General features: G+C 38.8%; 1 protein-coding gene across 5 annotated transcripts in view; it reads left to right on the forward strand.

The window, feature by feature from the left end:
• rgs7bpa (regulator of G protein signaling 7 binding protein a) overlaps nucleotides 1–13,857 on the forward strand; it is a 44,195-nt gene extending 30,338 nt beyond the window's left edge. For all 5 annotated transcript variants that reach the window (XM_078397464.1, XM_078397473.1, XM_078397483.1 and 2 more), the window contains 4 exons: nucleotides 4,001–4,131; nucleotides 7,147–7,297; nucleotides 7,365–7,435; nucleotides 10,634–13,857. In XM_078397464.1, the coding sequence (XP_078253590.1) occupies nucleotides 4,001–4,131; nucleotides 7,147–7,297; nucleotides 7,365–7,435; nucleotides 10,634–10,722 (442 nt within the window). In that variant the 3' untranslated portion in view covers nucleotides 10,723–13,857. The remainder of the gene's footprint in view (nucleotides 1–4,000; nucleotides 4,132–7,146; nucleotides 7,298–7,364; nucleotides 7,436–10,633) is intronic.
• The last annotated feature ends 1,551 nt before the right edge of the window (nucleotides 13,858–15,408 follow it).

Genomic DNA, 15,408 nt, shown 5'->3' on the forward strand with positions numbered 1-15,408 from the left:
TGCTGTTAACAATTAGTCACCTCAGCTAAAAAATGTGTTTATTTTTATTATGTGGACAGTCAAAGTCCACTAACATTGCTTCCCAGGACTCAAATATCCTCTGTAGGATAATAGATATGATTTAGTAGCTCAGTGAACATGAACACAATTCCGTATTCACTTCACAGGCATGCTGCATATCGATTTATGTAGAGATTTCCTTCACATAATTCTGTGCATAGGTATGATCTGAAAAATGCTGCGAATAAGGTTATTACACAATCCTGACAAGGAGATGTTGAGACAGAAAGAGGGTTATGACAGAGGGAAGAAAGAAGGAGGGGGAGCAAATGAGGAAGCAGAGAGAGATTGAGGTTAAATGTGGAGAAAAGGAAAGAGAAATACAGGCAGAAAAAGGAAAACCATGGAGACTAAGGTGAGAAAAATCAAGGGAATAGGGAATGAAGAGTGTGGGGATGTGCATAAGGGATTATCTCATTTCCTTATGACATAACAGTAGGAGGCCATTCGGCCCATTGAGATTTCTGATCAATCTCATCAATGCCATTCTCTCCACCAATTTCCATGCAAACCGTTCTCTCTCATGTGTCATTCATTTTGCCCTGAATCTCCTGCCAGCAATGCTAAGGCTAATTAATCTAACAATCTGCTAACCTTTGGGAATATGGGAGGAAAACAGAAACCAAAGGGAACCACATGTGGTCAGATAGAGAATGTGCATATTCCCATATCCAGCGTTAGTCGCCCGCATGCTGCACCATGCCATCATTGAGATTGGGAATATCTTTGGATCCTACTCCTCCCTTTAGTTGTTTAATTGTCCACCACCATCTGTAACTGTATGTGGTAGGATTGCTATTAACTCTCTACTGTTTTCATACTACTAATGAAGCTATAGTCATTCACCTGCACCATTACCACTCTGTTCAAGCAGAGAAAGAATAAACCACCACTGAATGCTGATGCAGTAAAGGCACTTCCAACCCAGTCAACTTTGCAATGCCCTCTTCGTAAACATCTGGTGTCTGGGTTCTAAATTGACATATTAACAATTTGTCACCTCAGCCAAAAAAAGTGTTCACTTTTATTCACAGTCAATGTCCACGTAATAAAAGCGACAGACGCACAGATGTGTCCAGTTACATAGGGTGGTTTGGAGTCATACATAGTTGTAGAAACATACAACATAGAAACTGGACACTTAGCCAAATTCATCCACAGTAACCAGTGGGCACCCTTAAGTATTAGTCCCATCTTCCAGCACTTGGTCCACACAATTCTATAACTAGGTGATTTAAGTGCTCATCTAGACAGTTCTTAAGCGCACTCAATGACCCAACTTCGACCACTCTCTCAGGCAGTGCATCCCAGATACTTGCATCTCTCCGAGTGAAGAAGGCCATATCCTTCTAAATCCCTACCTCCTTACCCTAAATCTATATCCTTTAGTTTTATTAACACTGAAATGGGGAAGTATCTTCCCTATCTATACCTCACATAATTTCATACATCTCAGACATGTCCCCTTGGAACCTCCTCCATCCCAGGATAATCACATGTAGCTTCTCGCTCCTCTTAAATGAACTGTTCCATTCCTGGCAGCATCATGGTGAGTCTCCTCTTCATCCTCTGCAGTGCTATCACATCCATCCTGTAACATGATGATCAGAAATGCATGCAGTATTGCAGCCAGGGTGGTCAAGATTTTATAACGTTGGAACATAACCTCCTTACTTCTCTGTTCAGTTCCCTGATTAATGAAGGCAAGAATTCCATATGCCTTTCTAATCTACCTGTGCTGCCACCTTCAAGGATCAAAGGTACTCCAATGTCCCTCTGTTCTCCAATACTCCATAAGATCCTACCATTCATTGGTCTCCTCGAAGCCTGGTTTCCCCCCACATCTCAAAGACATGCCAGTTGATAGGTTAATTACCCTCTGTAAATCACCCTTAGTGTGTAGGTAGTGAATGCAAAAGTGGAATAAAATAGAACTATCGTGAATGGGTGGCATGAACTTGGGGGCCAAAGAGCCTATTTCTGTGCTCTATCAATCAATCAATCAATCAAACCAATGTTTTCAGTCATATACCTAACTCATCACAATTTGCATATTGCATATGCCCTCCCATGCCAACTTAGATTTGAGGTTTTGTGTGCAACTTACCAACATCACTGAGCACTCATAGCAAAACAAGAAGCAGATTCTGAAGGGATCAGAAAAGAGACATCAGTTTAGGGGTCTGTACTGTGATATCAATATCTTTCACACAATATCTGTTAGTCTCCGCTTTGAATGTTTAGGATACTGGAAACTGCTTCAGTATTGCTCACATAACCATTTATAGACTCTTTGGTCAAATCATGTCATAGCTGCATGCTGACCCTTTCATCAACCTGTGCTCATTGCCATAGCTTGCCAGTATGGGAGTATGGGACTTGAAGCAGATCATTGCATTGAGGACGTCCAGGCACTCAGGAGATCAATGTGTACCCTCAAACCTGTGTTATCAATCACCACCATGAAAACCTTTCAGACATTTGTTCTATGGCTGCTTTGAGGAAATTACTTTAAGATTTGAAGTACTTGATAGTAATCAATGCTGTAAAGTTCTGTAGTTTCAAGCTCTTCACACAGCTCACAATAGGTCAGGTCCTGCTTCAGCGCAGGATTCTCTCAGCAAAACCTCCATTGTAAAGTGTCTAACACATGTTTACCTAATTTCAAGTACTGATTGTGTGACAGCTCAATTCACAGCTCATTAATTGCACCAAAAGACAATGAAACCCATTTCTGGGCACTGATAACAATATGTAGAATGTGATTATGGAAGTTAGTTCTTCACAACAATATGCATTCTTGTAAAGTAATAGTCATGTTGCCATTTGTGTTCATTGTCACACAGATATAATTGTTCAAATCAAAAGGACTAATCTCTGGTGCTCCAACGTACATGCAGCCTTCTTAAGGCTCCTACTCTACAATCTCCATTAATTTTTTTCTCGAAATAGGAAAGAGGTGCCTATTCTCAAGTACAGTATCTTGTTTTTTCTTGTTTTGGTCACCCTGCAATAGGAAGGTTGTTGCTAAAATGGAAAGATTTACAAGGATGGTGCCAGGAATTGAGGGACTGAGCTCAGGGGAGAGGTTGGACTGGCTAGGACTATATTCCTTGGAGTCCAGGAGAATGAGAGGCGATCTTATGGAGGTGCATAAGTTCAAGGGGGGAATAGATAGGATGAATGTACAGAGTATTTTACTCTGAGTAGGGGAATCAAGAACCAGAGGGCATAAGTTTGGGGGGGAACCTTTTCACACAGAGAATGGTGGGTCTTTGAAACAAGCTGCCCGAAGAGGTAGTTGCGGCAGATACTGTAACAACATTTAAAAGACATTTGGACAGGCACATTGTGAGGATAGGTTTAGAAGGTATGGGCCAAGCAAGGGCAGGTGAAACTAGTGTAGATGGGGCATCTTGGTCAACATGGGCAAGGTCAGCATGAGCCTGTTTCCATGCTCCATGACTACAACATTCATTGAATGAGTAAATATTATGTAATGAGTCTTGTACAATTCTAGTTGCACTTAGTTTGCAGCTAAACCTCTAATTGCTGACTGATTGTATTGCCTTTATCATCTGTGGATGTGCATAATGCTGGGATAATTAGTAATCTTTCTCAGTTGCTTGTTTCTCAATTTTGATTTTAAATCCTTTCTAATACCTTCAAATAAAACCTCCACAAGTCCCCCATTGCTTATGACATTTACATAAGGACTCATTTAAATATATCTTCATGCCATGTAATTCATCGTTCATCATTCTCATCAATCATGCTCATCATTTATGCCCCTTGCATGTCTTATAACTATAAATCAGTAGTACGATACTATGAAGCAAATATGCCTAGCACTCTAGACTCCCTAGTTTTTCATTATTACTATTTCAAATTTTTTTAACAAAATGTATTCATGGCATATGCTGTAAATATTGTGGTGCAGGGCTGAAGATGGGGAAATCCACCCAGAAATCTGCAGACTTTATATCCAGCTCCAGTGCTGTCTGGAGATGTACACAACAGAGATGCTGAAATCAGTTTGTCTACTAGGATCCCTTCAACTTCATTGGAAAGGTATTAATACTTTAAGATTTTACTTTGAGTGCATTTGACATTTAGAATCTGTGAGAATGTAGGTGTGAAAATTACTTGTGTATTCAAATGGGCAGGTAAACATTTTGAAACTGACTCTTTAAGCTAGCTGGAATATAATGTCTATATATAAAGGGGTAGTGATATATGTCTTCAGTTGCTTATGGTTGATGCATGATATGATATAGGTTAAGCATTGTATTCTGCTTATGAAAGACACTTCCATTGAACTGGAGCACAGCAATATTTCCATTGCCTCTTGTATGTTTAATTAAAGCAGCTAAGGATACATTTGTGGAACAATTAGCTCCGGAACTAATTGTGAGTTGCAAAGAATGGGGATGCAAATAAATTATTCCGCATTTATATAAAATAGAATATTGAATAAGATTGAGGAAGAAATATTGGAATTTTCAAAAGATACCAAATTAACATTTTTCTTAGATGCAACGTGAATCGAGATCATTAATGCTTGCAATAAGTAAATTGGTGGACCTTTTTGCACCATGCGACAGTTTAAAATAATCATGAAAATCACTGCAATCCTCAATTTATAAATGTGCATGGTTAGTTTGAATTTACTGATTTTAGCTAATTATCCTGCATGTTCCAGCATTACACTTCCATTGGAATTAAATGTATATGGTACTGAAATATTGCCAAATATCATTCTTGAATTTGTTTCTAATTCTTCTCATTGCTCCTTGAATTTATTCTTTTTAAAGTTACAAATTTGGCTCAGGGCATTAAATATAATAATCTGATTATGCTAAATTTGGTTGTTCTATAGTTAATATCCCCTGGAGTGCAATGATCTCCATTTCTTTCTCGTTATCTGGGTTAGTTATGAATACTACATCATGGGGAACATGGCCTCTGGTGGTCCTCCATAAACGCTGAGTTGTTAAGTAGTTTTGCATTAATTTTAACAACCCTGTCTCAATATCTCTTGGGCGCTACTAATTTATATTGGGTTAATTGAAGTCTCCCATTAAAATAGCTTCTCTCTTCAGTACACTTTTCTTATCTCTTCAAATGGCAAATTGTCCTTCTGAGTCAGCTGGTGGGCCATATCACTGTCTGTGCAGGTCAGGGATCTTCACTTTTGGCATGTTGGTTTCTGAAGCCATTAGGAAGGAGTCTGTAACTAGCCTGTAAACACCAGTCCCAATGTATTAATAATTCCAGCCGGCAATCAAGATGAATCAACTGTTAATGCAATCTGACAAGCATCCCATTTTAAAACGAAATACAATTATGGCATATTGCTAAAATACTATGACACCAACTGCTCATCCAACATCGACAATAACAAGTTTGCTAGGCATAATTGCCTCCCATATGGTGTCTGTCCTGATGGATGTAATCCAGCAGGATAGTATGCCAAACAATTTTCCTCAATTTTTATTCTTAACCTGATCCTTGAAGGCACAATTTAAGTGGCAATATGAACAGATGATCCACAATCCTCAGGCCTCAGCCATATTGGAGAGATCACTTTCAATGTCTTCAGAGAATCTAGGTGGTTGGCAACTGTTTTCACCGAAAGGGTTGATTTGGGGGTGATTTGGAGAACTGTGTTTTTCTGATCTGCAAGCACTGGTGTGAGGACTTACCCTCTCCAAAAAATATTCATTATTTCTGGATAAAGATGCAAAATTTCCCCATTTCCCCTCACCCATTGGACTCCCATTGGTCCCCACAGCCCTCGAGTAACAATTAACGAGTTCTATTTCTAAAAGATGTATTGTCCTTCTACGTTCAGACCTGTTTGAGAATAGTAATGGGTAAATCTCAAGGAATAAGTTTACTACATAATAAGCAATAAGTCTGAAAAAGAGTCCTGACCAGAAACATCACCTATCCATATTCTCCAGACATGCTGCATGACCCACTGAGATACTCTGGCACTTTGTGTCATTTTGTAAACCAACTTTAGCAGTTCCTTGTAGCTCATATTTACTCTCTGTGTTTGACTTCTCCCTTTTATTTTACTATGCCTCTGCTTTACCAATAAACTTTTGGCAAAGGATGAATATATCATAAACCGTGAGGTTCTGTTAGTTCCATTTTGTAAAGAAAAGTCATAAGGGATATGTCAAAGTAAATTTTTAAAAATCGACCTTCTAGTTTCTGGCTAACAATTAAAATCATGGTAATGGGAATATACCTAATTTGTTGAAAGTCACTGAAATCTACATAGTTGCGTTATTATGTTAACGAGCATAAAATCTGAGCCAGAGCATTCCAGAGAGAAGTTGCAAAAAAACTGTTTCACAGAAAAAGAGTGTCAATGAACTTTGACCCACAAAAAGCTGTACTTGCTGGCTCAGATAACAAGTTTAAATTTGAGTCCAATAAATAATTATCTTGACCGGCCTAATTCTGATCTTATGCAAACACTGAGAAGAAAATGAACAGCGATGGGTAAATGACCTTTCTCAAAAAATATATAACTCTAAAATGTGTTGCAGAGGCTCTCCCAAATTATCAACCATTTTCTTACAAGATCCTAATTGACATGTTGTGCATGAACACATTTTCTCTCTCTTATGAGAATATATCTGGCAATAAAAATACAGACACAAGGTCCTGGAATCTTGCATAGAACACAAAGTGCTGGAGTAACTCACCAGGTCAGGCAACATCACTGGAGGACATGGATAAGCAACGTTCGAGTCGGGACCCTTTTTTCAGACTCCTGTCTGAAGAAGGGTCCCGACCCAAAACGTTGTCTATCCATGTCCTCCAGAGATGTTGTCTGACCCACTCAGTTACTCCAGCACTTTGTGTTCTGCCAAGAAATAACCCTGTTTATTAAACCTAGTTAAATTCATCTGCAGTATTTGAGCTCTTGCTTCAGTACATTTAGGTGCTTGCTGTTATGGAGCCATTATTTCATAGAAACTTCATAAACTTGATAACTTTTCAAAGATGGTGGACAGTGGGCATTTATTATGATCACTGCTGTCTTTTCCCTTTCTTTTAATTTTAAAGAAAAGGACGCGTTGGTGGTTCCCAAAGTAATAGACAATAGAAAGGAAGAGAGTTCCCAAGCTCCAATTTTAGAAGATACACCATCCTCTCCTCTCCAAGATCTTCAACCGTATTCGTGGCATGTTTCCACAGATATAGAAAATACTGAAAGGTTAGTAAACATTTTAATTTTGAAATGGGTTCTATTTACTTTCTCATTTAATTATCTCTTTTTACAGGGATATACGAGAAATGAAAAATCTTCTAAGCAAACTCAGGGAGACGATGCCTTTACCATTAAAGAACCAAGGCAAGTATCACTCCTTATTGATCATATTTCAAAACGATTCTTAACACTTATTTCAGACTGTAAGTTTGATGATGTCTGCAGGTTGAACACCATTGCAATACTTGGTAGAAAACAGAAGTGGGCTGAAATAGGCAGCTTATCAGTTTTCCAAGGCATTGGAACAACTTGACCTGTAACACAGCTGGGAACTGCTTACTCTAAATATATCAGCCACAGAGGAGAATCTAGCTCATGAGCAAAGCAGAGCAACATGAACTACTTAACATCATCTTGATTTTTTCCTCATTCTATTTGGAAAGGAGACCACAAATATAGGTCCAATCCCATTGAAAACATTGCAATCATCATAAGGTCATAAGGAATAGTAGAATTAGGCCACTTGGCCCATCAAGCCTACTCCACCATTCAATCATAGCTGATCTATCTATCTCTCCAAACCCCATTCTCCTGCCTTCTCTCCATAACCTCTGACACCGTCTATCGTGAAATCGTGAACTGTTATTATTGTTTCTAGGAACAAATACTGGAATTATGAATATGAAATGTCCAAGTCATTTTTCTTACATATCGTAGTACCACTGCCATGATAATACAAATGCACTAATTTTATTTTGCTCAGTTGAGACCTGTTTATTCTTGGAGAAACAAAGAACTGCAGCTGCTGGTTTACAAATAAAAGACAAAGTGCTGGAGTATCTGCCTGACCCACTGAGTTACTTCAGCAATTTGGGTCATTTTTTCCCCTGTTTATTCCTGTTCATCTAATATACCGCATAGTATCTAGAAAATTACTCAATAAATCACCAACTTCATTCAACCCACCATTCATTCGTTCAAATATGTTGCATCTTCCACTGAGAGTTGCTTGCAGTTTCTCTTTTTTCAGTCAAACATAATTAAAATTCCAGGGTAGTATAATGTTACATTCTCCTGACTATGTTAGTGGAGATACTTCAAAATATATTCCTTCATTTGGTCACTAATGAAGATGCATCTAAGATTGTACAACAGTAGGGTGCAGTACTGATGAGTACTGAAGTCTGTCTCCATTATAAGACTGGAGTGCAGTAGTGATGGGGACAGGTCTGTTGCTATTATAACATTGGGGTAAGTACTGGTGCAGCCATTTACTCTGATTCAATAGACAATAGACAATAGGTGCAGGAGGAGGCCATTCGGCCCTTTGAGCCAGCACCGCCATTCAATGTGATCATGGCTGATCATTCTCAATCAGTACCCTGTTCCTGCCTTCTCCCCATACCTCCTGACTCCGCATTCAGAGAATTGGCCTCCACTGCCAATGCTGGCAGCATGCCAGATTTTAATTCCTCCACAACTGGCAATGTTATCTCCAGCTATCGAGGTTCTAAGATCCAGATGCACCCCCAAATTCCCAACCTTATTCCAACCCACCATTGATTCTCTCATGGCTCTATCTTATTTTCCTCTTTTAAAATTCTCCTCAAAGTCCACTTCTATGATCAAGCTTTTAGTAATCTGCCCCAATATCTTGTGATCTGACCTGATATCAAATTTGCTTAGTAATAACCCATGGAAAACCTTAGAATACTTTATCAAAGGAGTTATATCTATGTTTTCAAGAGCTTCTTGGTTTTTGTGCTTTTTGCAAATTAATTACTCCAAAGACGTACAGGTATGTAGGTTAATTGGCTGGGTAAATGTAAAAATTGTCCCTAGTGGGTGTAGGATAGTGTTAATGTACGGGGATCACTGGGCGGCACGGACTTGGAGGGCCGAAAAGGCCTGTTTCCGGCTGTAGATATATGATGATATGATATGATTCCACAACCTCAAACCTTTACTCGCTCAGCTTGGCCGCCACGGCAATAAAAAACATTTGAGATACAGATAAGTAAAAGACATAACTTTAGTCACTTTGTTTCTGTCTTGGTGTTTTAGTTTAGTTTAGTTTAGAGATACAGCACAGAAACAGGCCTTTCGACCCACCGACTCCGCGCCGCCCAGCGATTCCCGTACACTAGCACTATCCTACACTCTAGGGACAATTTATAATCTTTACCAGAGCCAATTAACCTACAAACCTGTATGTCTTTGGAGTGTGGGAGTAAACCGGAGCACCCGGGGAAAACCCAGGCGGTCATGGGGAGAAGATATATACTCCGTCCGGACCGCTTCCATAGTCAGGATTGAACCAGGGTCGCTGACGCTGTGAGGCAGCAACTCTACCACTGTACCACCATGCCATCCTGAAAACATCATTCGTACTCTCATCATTTCCAAATTATTCCTGGCAAAACTACTTGTTTGTGAGGCTTCCTTTTTTAACATTAAACTCCAAACCATTTCCCCCACTACACTGGCCATTATTTTCCCATGATGACTCCCTGTCCTCCAGTGTTACACATTTGCCTGCATTTGACCCATGTCCATCTAAACCTTTCCTATCCATGTTCCTGTCCAAATGTTTTTAAATGTTGATGCTGTACCTGACTGAATCACTTACACTGGCAGCTCGTTCTACATAAGTATCACTCTCTGTATGAAAAAGTTGCCCCTCAGATTCCTATTACATTTACCTCAAATCTATGCTCTTTATTCTTGATTCCCCAATCATGGGAAAATGCCCCTAATGATATTGCACAGGATATAAGGTCATCCCATTGTCCTCTATGTTCCAAGCAATAAAGACCCAGCCTGCCCAATCTCTCCCTGTACCTCCTTTGAGTCCGGACAACATCTTTGTAAATCTTTTCTCCACTCTTTTCAGCTTAATGGTATCATTCCTATATCTGGGTGATTAAACCAAAAACAATACTCCAAGGGTGACCTTACCAATGTTTTGTATAACTGTAACAAAGCATTCCGATTCATCTGCATGCCAAAAGCTTTCTCCATCATCTTGTGTACCTGTGATGCCACTTTCAGGGAACTCTGTACTTGTACTCCTAGGTTCTTCTACAGCTAAGGGGAATAAAGTGGCTCTCAATGCAGCTTGGCTGACATATTCGTTTCAGATCTGAATGGTAAATGATTTTCCATGGTTAATTTGGACTGATCACCAACCATGCAAACTAATTTCCATTTACAAACATGCAATCGTACAGAAACACTGATAGAGAACCTACTATTTTTTTTAATGTGTGTTAATCGATATTTATATGTGAGGATAATATTTGTTTTTAATTGATTTAAATGAGTTACATATTTCTTGTACAGATGATAGCAGTCTCCTTAACCTGACTCCATATCCACTCGTGAGGAGGAAACGAAGATTCTTTGGACTTTGCTGCCTTGTGTCAAGCTAGGATGCTGAAAGAAACTGAAGGAAAAATTAAATGTTGGTATTAATTCTTTGGAATAAATGCTTTTGGTGAGAAGATATTTCCCCTTGCTTTCTCCTACTGTCCATTGTAAATATCTGTTTTATTTTTGCTGTACAGGATGGCCATTTTTTCAAATTTTATTCTTCACTGAATTTTCTTTTGAGAACTATTACAAGTATTCATGGATTCCCCAGCAGTGTTTTGCGTGAATATATATTTTAAATTTAATTTTCATAACCTGAACTTTAAAAAGATTAGTTCCTATAAATAAAAAAAGATATACATGTTTTTTTTATAACTTGATAAAGATATATGGGTAAATTATGTATAGCTCACAGCCTAATGCAGATAGAATGGCACATATTTCCTTAAAACGGCCTTGGAATAGATAGGCCCTATGCTAAATTTGCAAAAGGATGAAAATTGAGTTTAAATATAGTAATAGATTGTTTACTCAAGAAGTATCCCTTAATTACTTCCTTGCTTCCTCTGTCTTCAAAATAATCAGTGCAATAGAACCCCAATAATTCACAATAATGGAAGCAACCTTTCCGTGGACGGTACCATTTAACTAATATTTGATGGACTCCAAAGTTGAACAAGATATGATGGAGTAGGATTTGACTGTAGTTGTGGATAATAAATTCAGATGGAATTCAGTCTGAAAAAGAAAGAATTCAAGAATGAACTTTTACCAAACGTAAGGAACATTGCTCAATAATCCTCAGGATAGCAACTCAGATCTCTACAAAAAGTATTGAATCAATATAATAATATTGCCATTATACAAATTATTGGTGTAGTTATGCATACAAAAAGTTGTTGTACATAATTTATAGAAAATGAAGGGAGCAATCTGGGTGAAGCAGAGTTTGGATTATAATAAACAAATTGTACATGTTCAGTTTTGAAAATTGAAGGATATGACATGATTTACATAAGTACAAATTTTATTATTTCTGTAAGACAATATTATGAAAAGCCAAACTGTTAATTTTTGGTAAAAAAAGTAGAACAAGAGACTTTGCTGAAGGGAGGTGCATTCAGATCTTTGTAAGCAGATTGGTCTTTATGTGGGACAGGCTTTCTGATAATACAATGGAAGCAGTTGGTATCATTTCATCAGAAAATAACACTGCTCAAATAGTCAGAGATACAGCTTGAGTGGGACTGCTGACATTGGACCAGTGATGTGTCCAATGGCACGGTGGCGCAGCGGTAGAGTTATTGCCTTACAGCAAATGCAGCGCCGGAGTCTCAGGTTCGATCCTGACTACGGGCGCCGTCTGTACGGAGTTTGTACGTTCTCCCCGTGACTTGCATGGGTTTTCTCCGAGATCTTCGGTTTCCTCCCACACTCCAAAGACGTACAGGTATGTAGGTTAATTGGCTGGGCAAATGTAGAAATTGTCCCTAGTGGGTGTAGGGTAGTGTTAGTATGCGGGGATCGCTGGGCGGCACGGACCCGGTGGGCCGAAGGGACTGTTTCTGCGCTGTATCTCTAAAAAAAATATTTTTAAGTCAAACTTTTCCATCACTGCGTTTCACTTACTTCATATCGAAGTATTCTGAACGTAATGAGTAGAAATTGATGACCATAGTTAGTCCAAATCTCCATTATCATTGTGGCAGTGTTTTCTATAAGGGTGGTAGAAGGAAACCTGAAAGGACTTCCATTTTTGTTTTGTCTGACAATATTTGTGTTTCAATTTTAAAACCCAGAAACCTTGGAGCATAGAATAGTATAAAACAGGAAGAGTCCTTTCAGGCCACCATGATAGTGCCAACCATATTGCTAATCTTAACTAATCCAATCTGCCTGCATGTGGTCTATATCCTGCCTGTTCAGGTGTGTGTCTAAATGCCTCTCAAGCATTACTATCATATCTGTTTTCCCCACTGTAAAATATTTGATGTACACATCTCCTTTAAACTTTCTCCCTCAATTCTCAAATCTATTCCATCTAGTATTTCACATGCCCACACTGGGAAAAAGACTTTTACTGTCAACCCCATCCATGCCTTTTGTATTTTTCTAAACCTCTATCAGTTTACCCCTGAGTCTCCGATGCTCCAATGAAACCAATCCAAGTTTGTCTAACCTCTCCTTGTGGCTAATTCTCTCCAATTCATGCAACCTCTGCTGCAGCCTCTCCAAATGGTTTTACATCCTTTGTGTAATGGGATGACTAGAACTGCACACAATAATCAAAATTTAGCCTAAATAGTTTTGTAGAGTTGCAACGTGATTTTCCAACTTTTATACTCAATGCCTTGTTAGTAATATGTATGGTAGAGGATACGTGAGACTTAGGGTGAAGAAGCAAACAATACAAATGACATAAATCCAATCAGAGGCAATTTGTGACTGTCACCTGAATGCTAAACTAGTGGTGCTGATTTCCCTCTCATTTAAGCAAAAATCAGTCAGCATGAGGTCGGTCATTCCCCAGATGTTGAAGCTGAAAGTGTTCACATTCATCTGTCTTCAGACAAAAAGTGATTTTTTTTAACCAGAAAAGAGGGATTCACGCAAAAAAAGACCTTGTGCTATCTGGCACAAGATGTTTCTCAAAGAAATCGAGCAAATAAACTGCAATATTTGGAGTGCAGAATACTGGCATTCCCCCTGTGCTAAATCTTACAATTTTTGAGAACACTTCAACAAAACTGTTGGAAATACTCAGTGAGTCAGACAACAGCTGTGGGTTGGAAACAAAGCCAATATTACTAATCCCATTATAGATGCTATTTTGTTTTACTTTAATATAATAAGTAATTTTGTTGCACATGTACATACATGATACAATTTAGCATTGTAACAAACGTCACTCTATAAATTTAGCCTTCAATACCATACTGTGTGTTCTTTAATTTTGTTGAATTAAAAGAATGACTCAATCTAACGTGCAATATATTAAAATCTATAATGTATCTATAGCCATGTATACAATTACCTTGTAGCAATTATGACATTTTGTTAATAATAGAAAATAAAAGCATGATACCTACATATTAAGAATTGTGTTACGTTTGATGTCCTTAGCTGTGCCAGAGATAATTCTGATTGTTAATTGCAAACACATTTTACATTAATTAAATAATTATTATATTAAATTTGTTGCCAATTTTTGGTTGATTATTGTTACTGGTAAAAATTGGATCTTTTGCATCACCGAAAGAAAGTGCATATTTTAGAAAGAACCAGGGGGAGTTTGTTTCCAACAACAGATGAGCAAAGAAATAGAGGGATTGAAAACATGAAACACATATTTACTCTAGCCAATCTATTTATTATTCATGCCAATAAACAATTCTAATCACATTTATTTTATTCCCATATTCTTTCATCGTTTTATCTGTGACAAGCACCAACACATAGTTTCTCTCACAAACACCTACATCTTAGAAAGTACCAATTACATCAAAGTTAATTGCATCTTCAGAAGGCCAAAAATTGTTTATCACTGATCAACTTGAAAGTTACAGAGACACAAGAGACTGCAAATGCTGGAAGCTTTAGCACAAAAACAAACTACTGAAGGAACTCAGTGAGTTAAACAGCATCTCTGAGGGGAAAGTGATGATCAACGTTTCAGGTCGAGACCCTGTGTCAGGACTCAATCAGGAGGATATGAACAAACTTTTGTCAATCTCCATTTATCATCTTCACTAGTAACCAATAGACAATAGGTGCAGGAATTGGCCATTTGGCCCTTCGAGCCAGCACCGCCATTCAATGTGATCATGGCTGATCATTCACAATCAGTACCACGTTCCTGCCCTCTCCCCATACCCTCTGACTCCGCTATCATTAAGAGCTCTATCTAGCTCACTCTTGAAAGCATCCAAAGAATTGGCCTCCACTGCCTTCTGAGGCAGAGAATTCCACAGATTTACAACTCTCTGACTGAAAAAGCTTTTCCTCATCTCCGTTCTAAATGGCCTACCCCTTATTCTTAAACTGTGGCCCCTGGTTCTGGACTTCCCCCAACAATGAGAATATGTTTCCTGCCTCTAGCATGTCCAACCCCTTAATAATCTTAGATGTTTCGATAAGATCCCCTCTCAACCTTCTAAATTCCAGTGTATACAAGCCTAGTCGCTCCAGTCTTTCAACGTACGACAGTCCCACCATTCCGGGAATTAACCTAGTAAACCTACGCTGCACCCCCTCAATAGCAAGAATATCCTTCCTCAAATTTGGAGACCGACACTGCACACAGTACTCCAGATGCGGTCTCACTAGGGCCCTATACAACTGAAGAAGAACCTCGTTGCTCCTATATTCAACTCCTCGTGTCATAAAGGCCATTAGCTTTCTTCACTGCCTGCTGTACCTGCATGCTAACATTCAGTGACTGATGAACAAGGACACCCAGATCTCTTTGTACTTCCCCATTTCCTAACTTGACACCATTCAGATAATAATCTGCCTTCCTGTTCTTGCCACCAAATTGGATAACCTTACATTTATCCACATTAAACTGCATCTGCCATGCATCTGCCCACTCACACAACCTGTCCAAGTCACCCTGCATCCTCATAGCATCCTCCTCACAGTTCACACTGCCACCCAGCTTTGTGTCATCCGCAAATTTGCTAGTGTTACTTTTAATCTCTTCATCTAAGTCATTAATGTATGTTGTAAATAGCTGCAGACCCAGC

This window comes from Rhinoraja longicauda, chromosome 1 (assembly GCF_053455715.1).
Source record: "Rhinoraja longicauda isolate Sanriku21f chromosome 1, sRhiLon1.1, whole genome shotgun sequence".
NCBI lineage: Eukaryota > Metazoa > Chordata > Chondrichthyes > Rajiformes > Arhynchobatidae > Rhinoraja > Rhinoraja longicauda.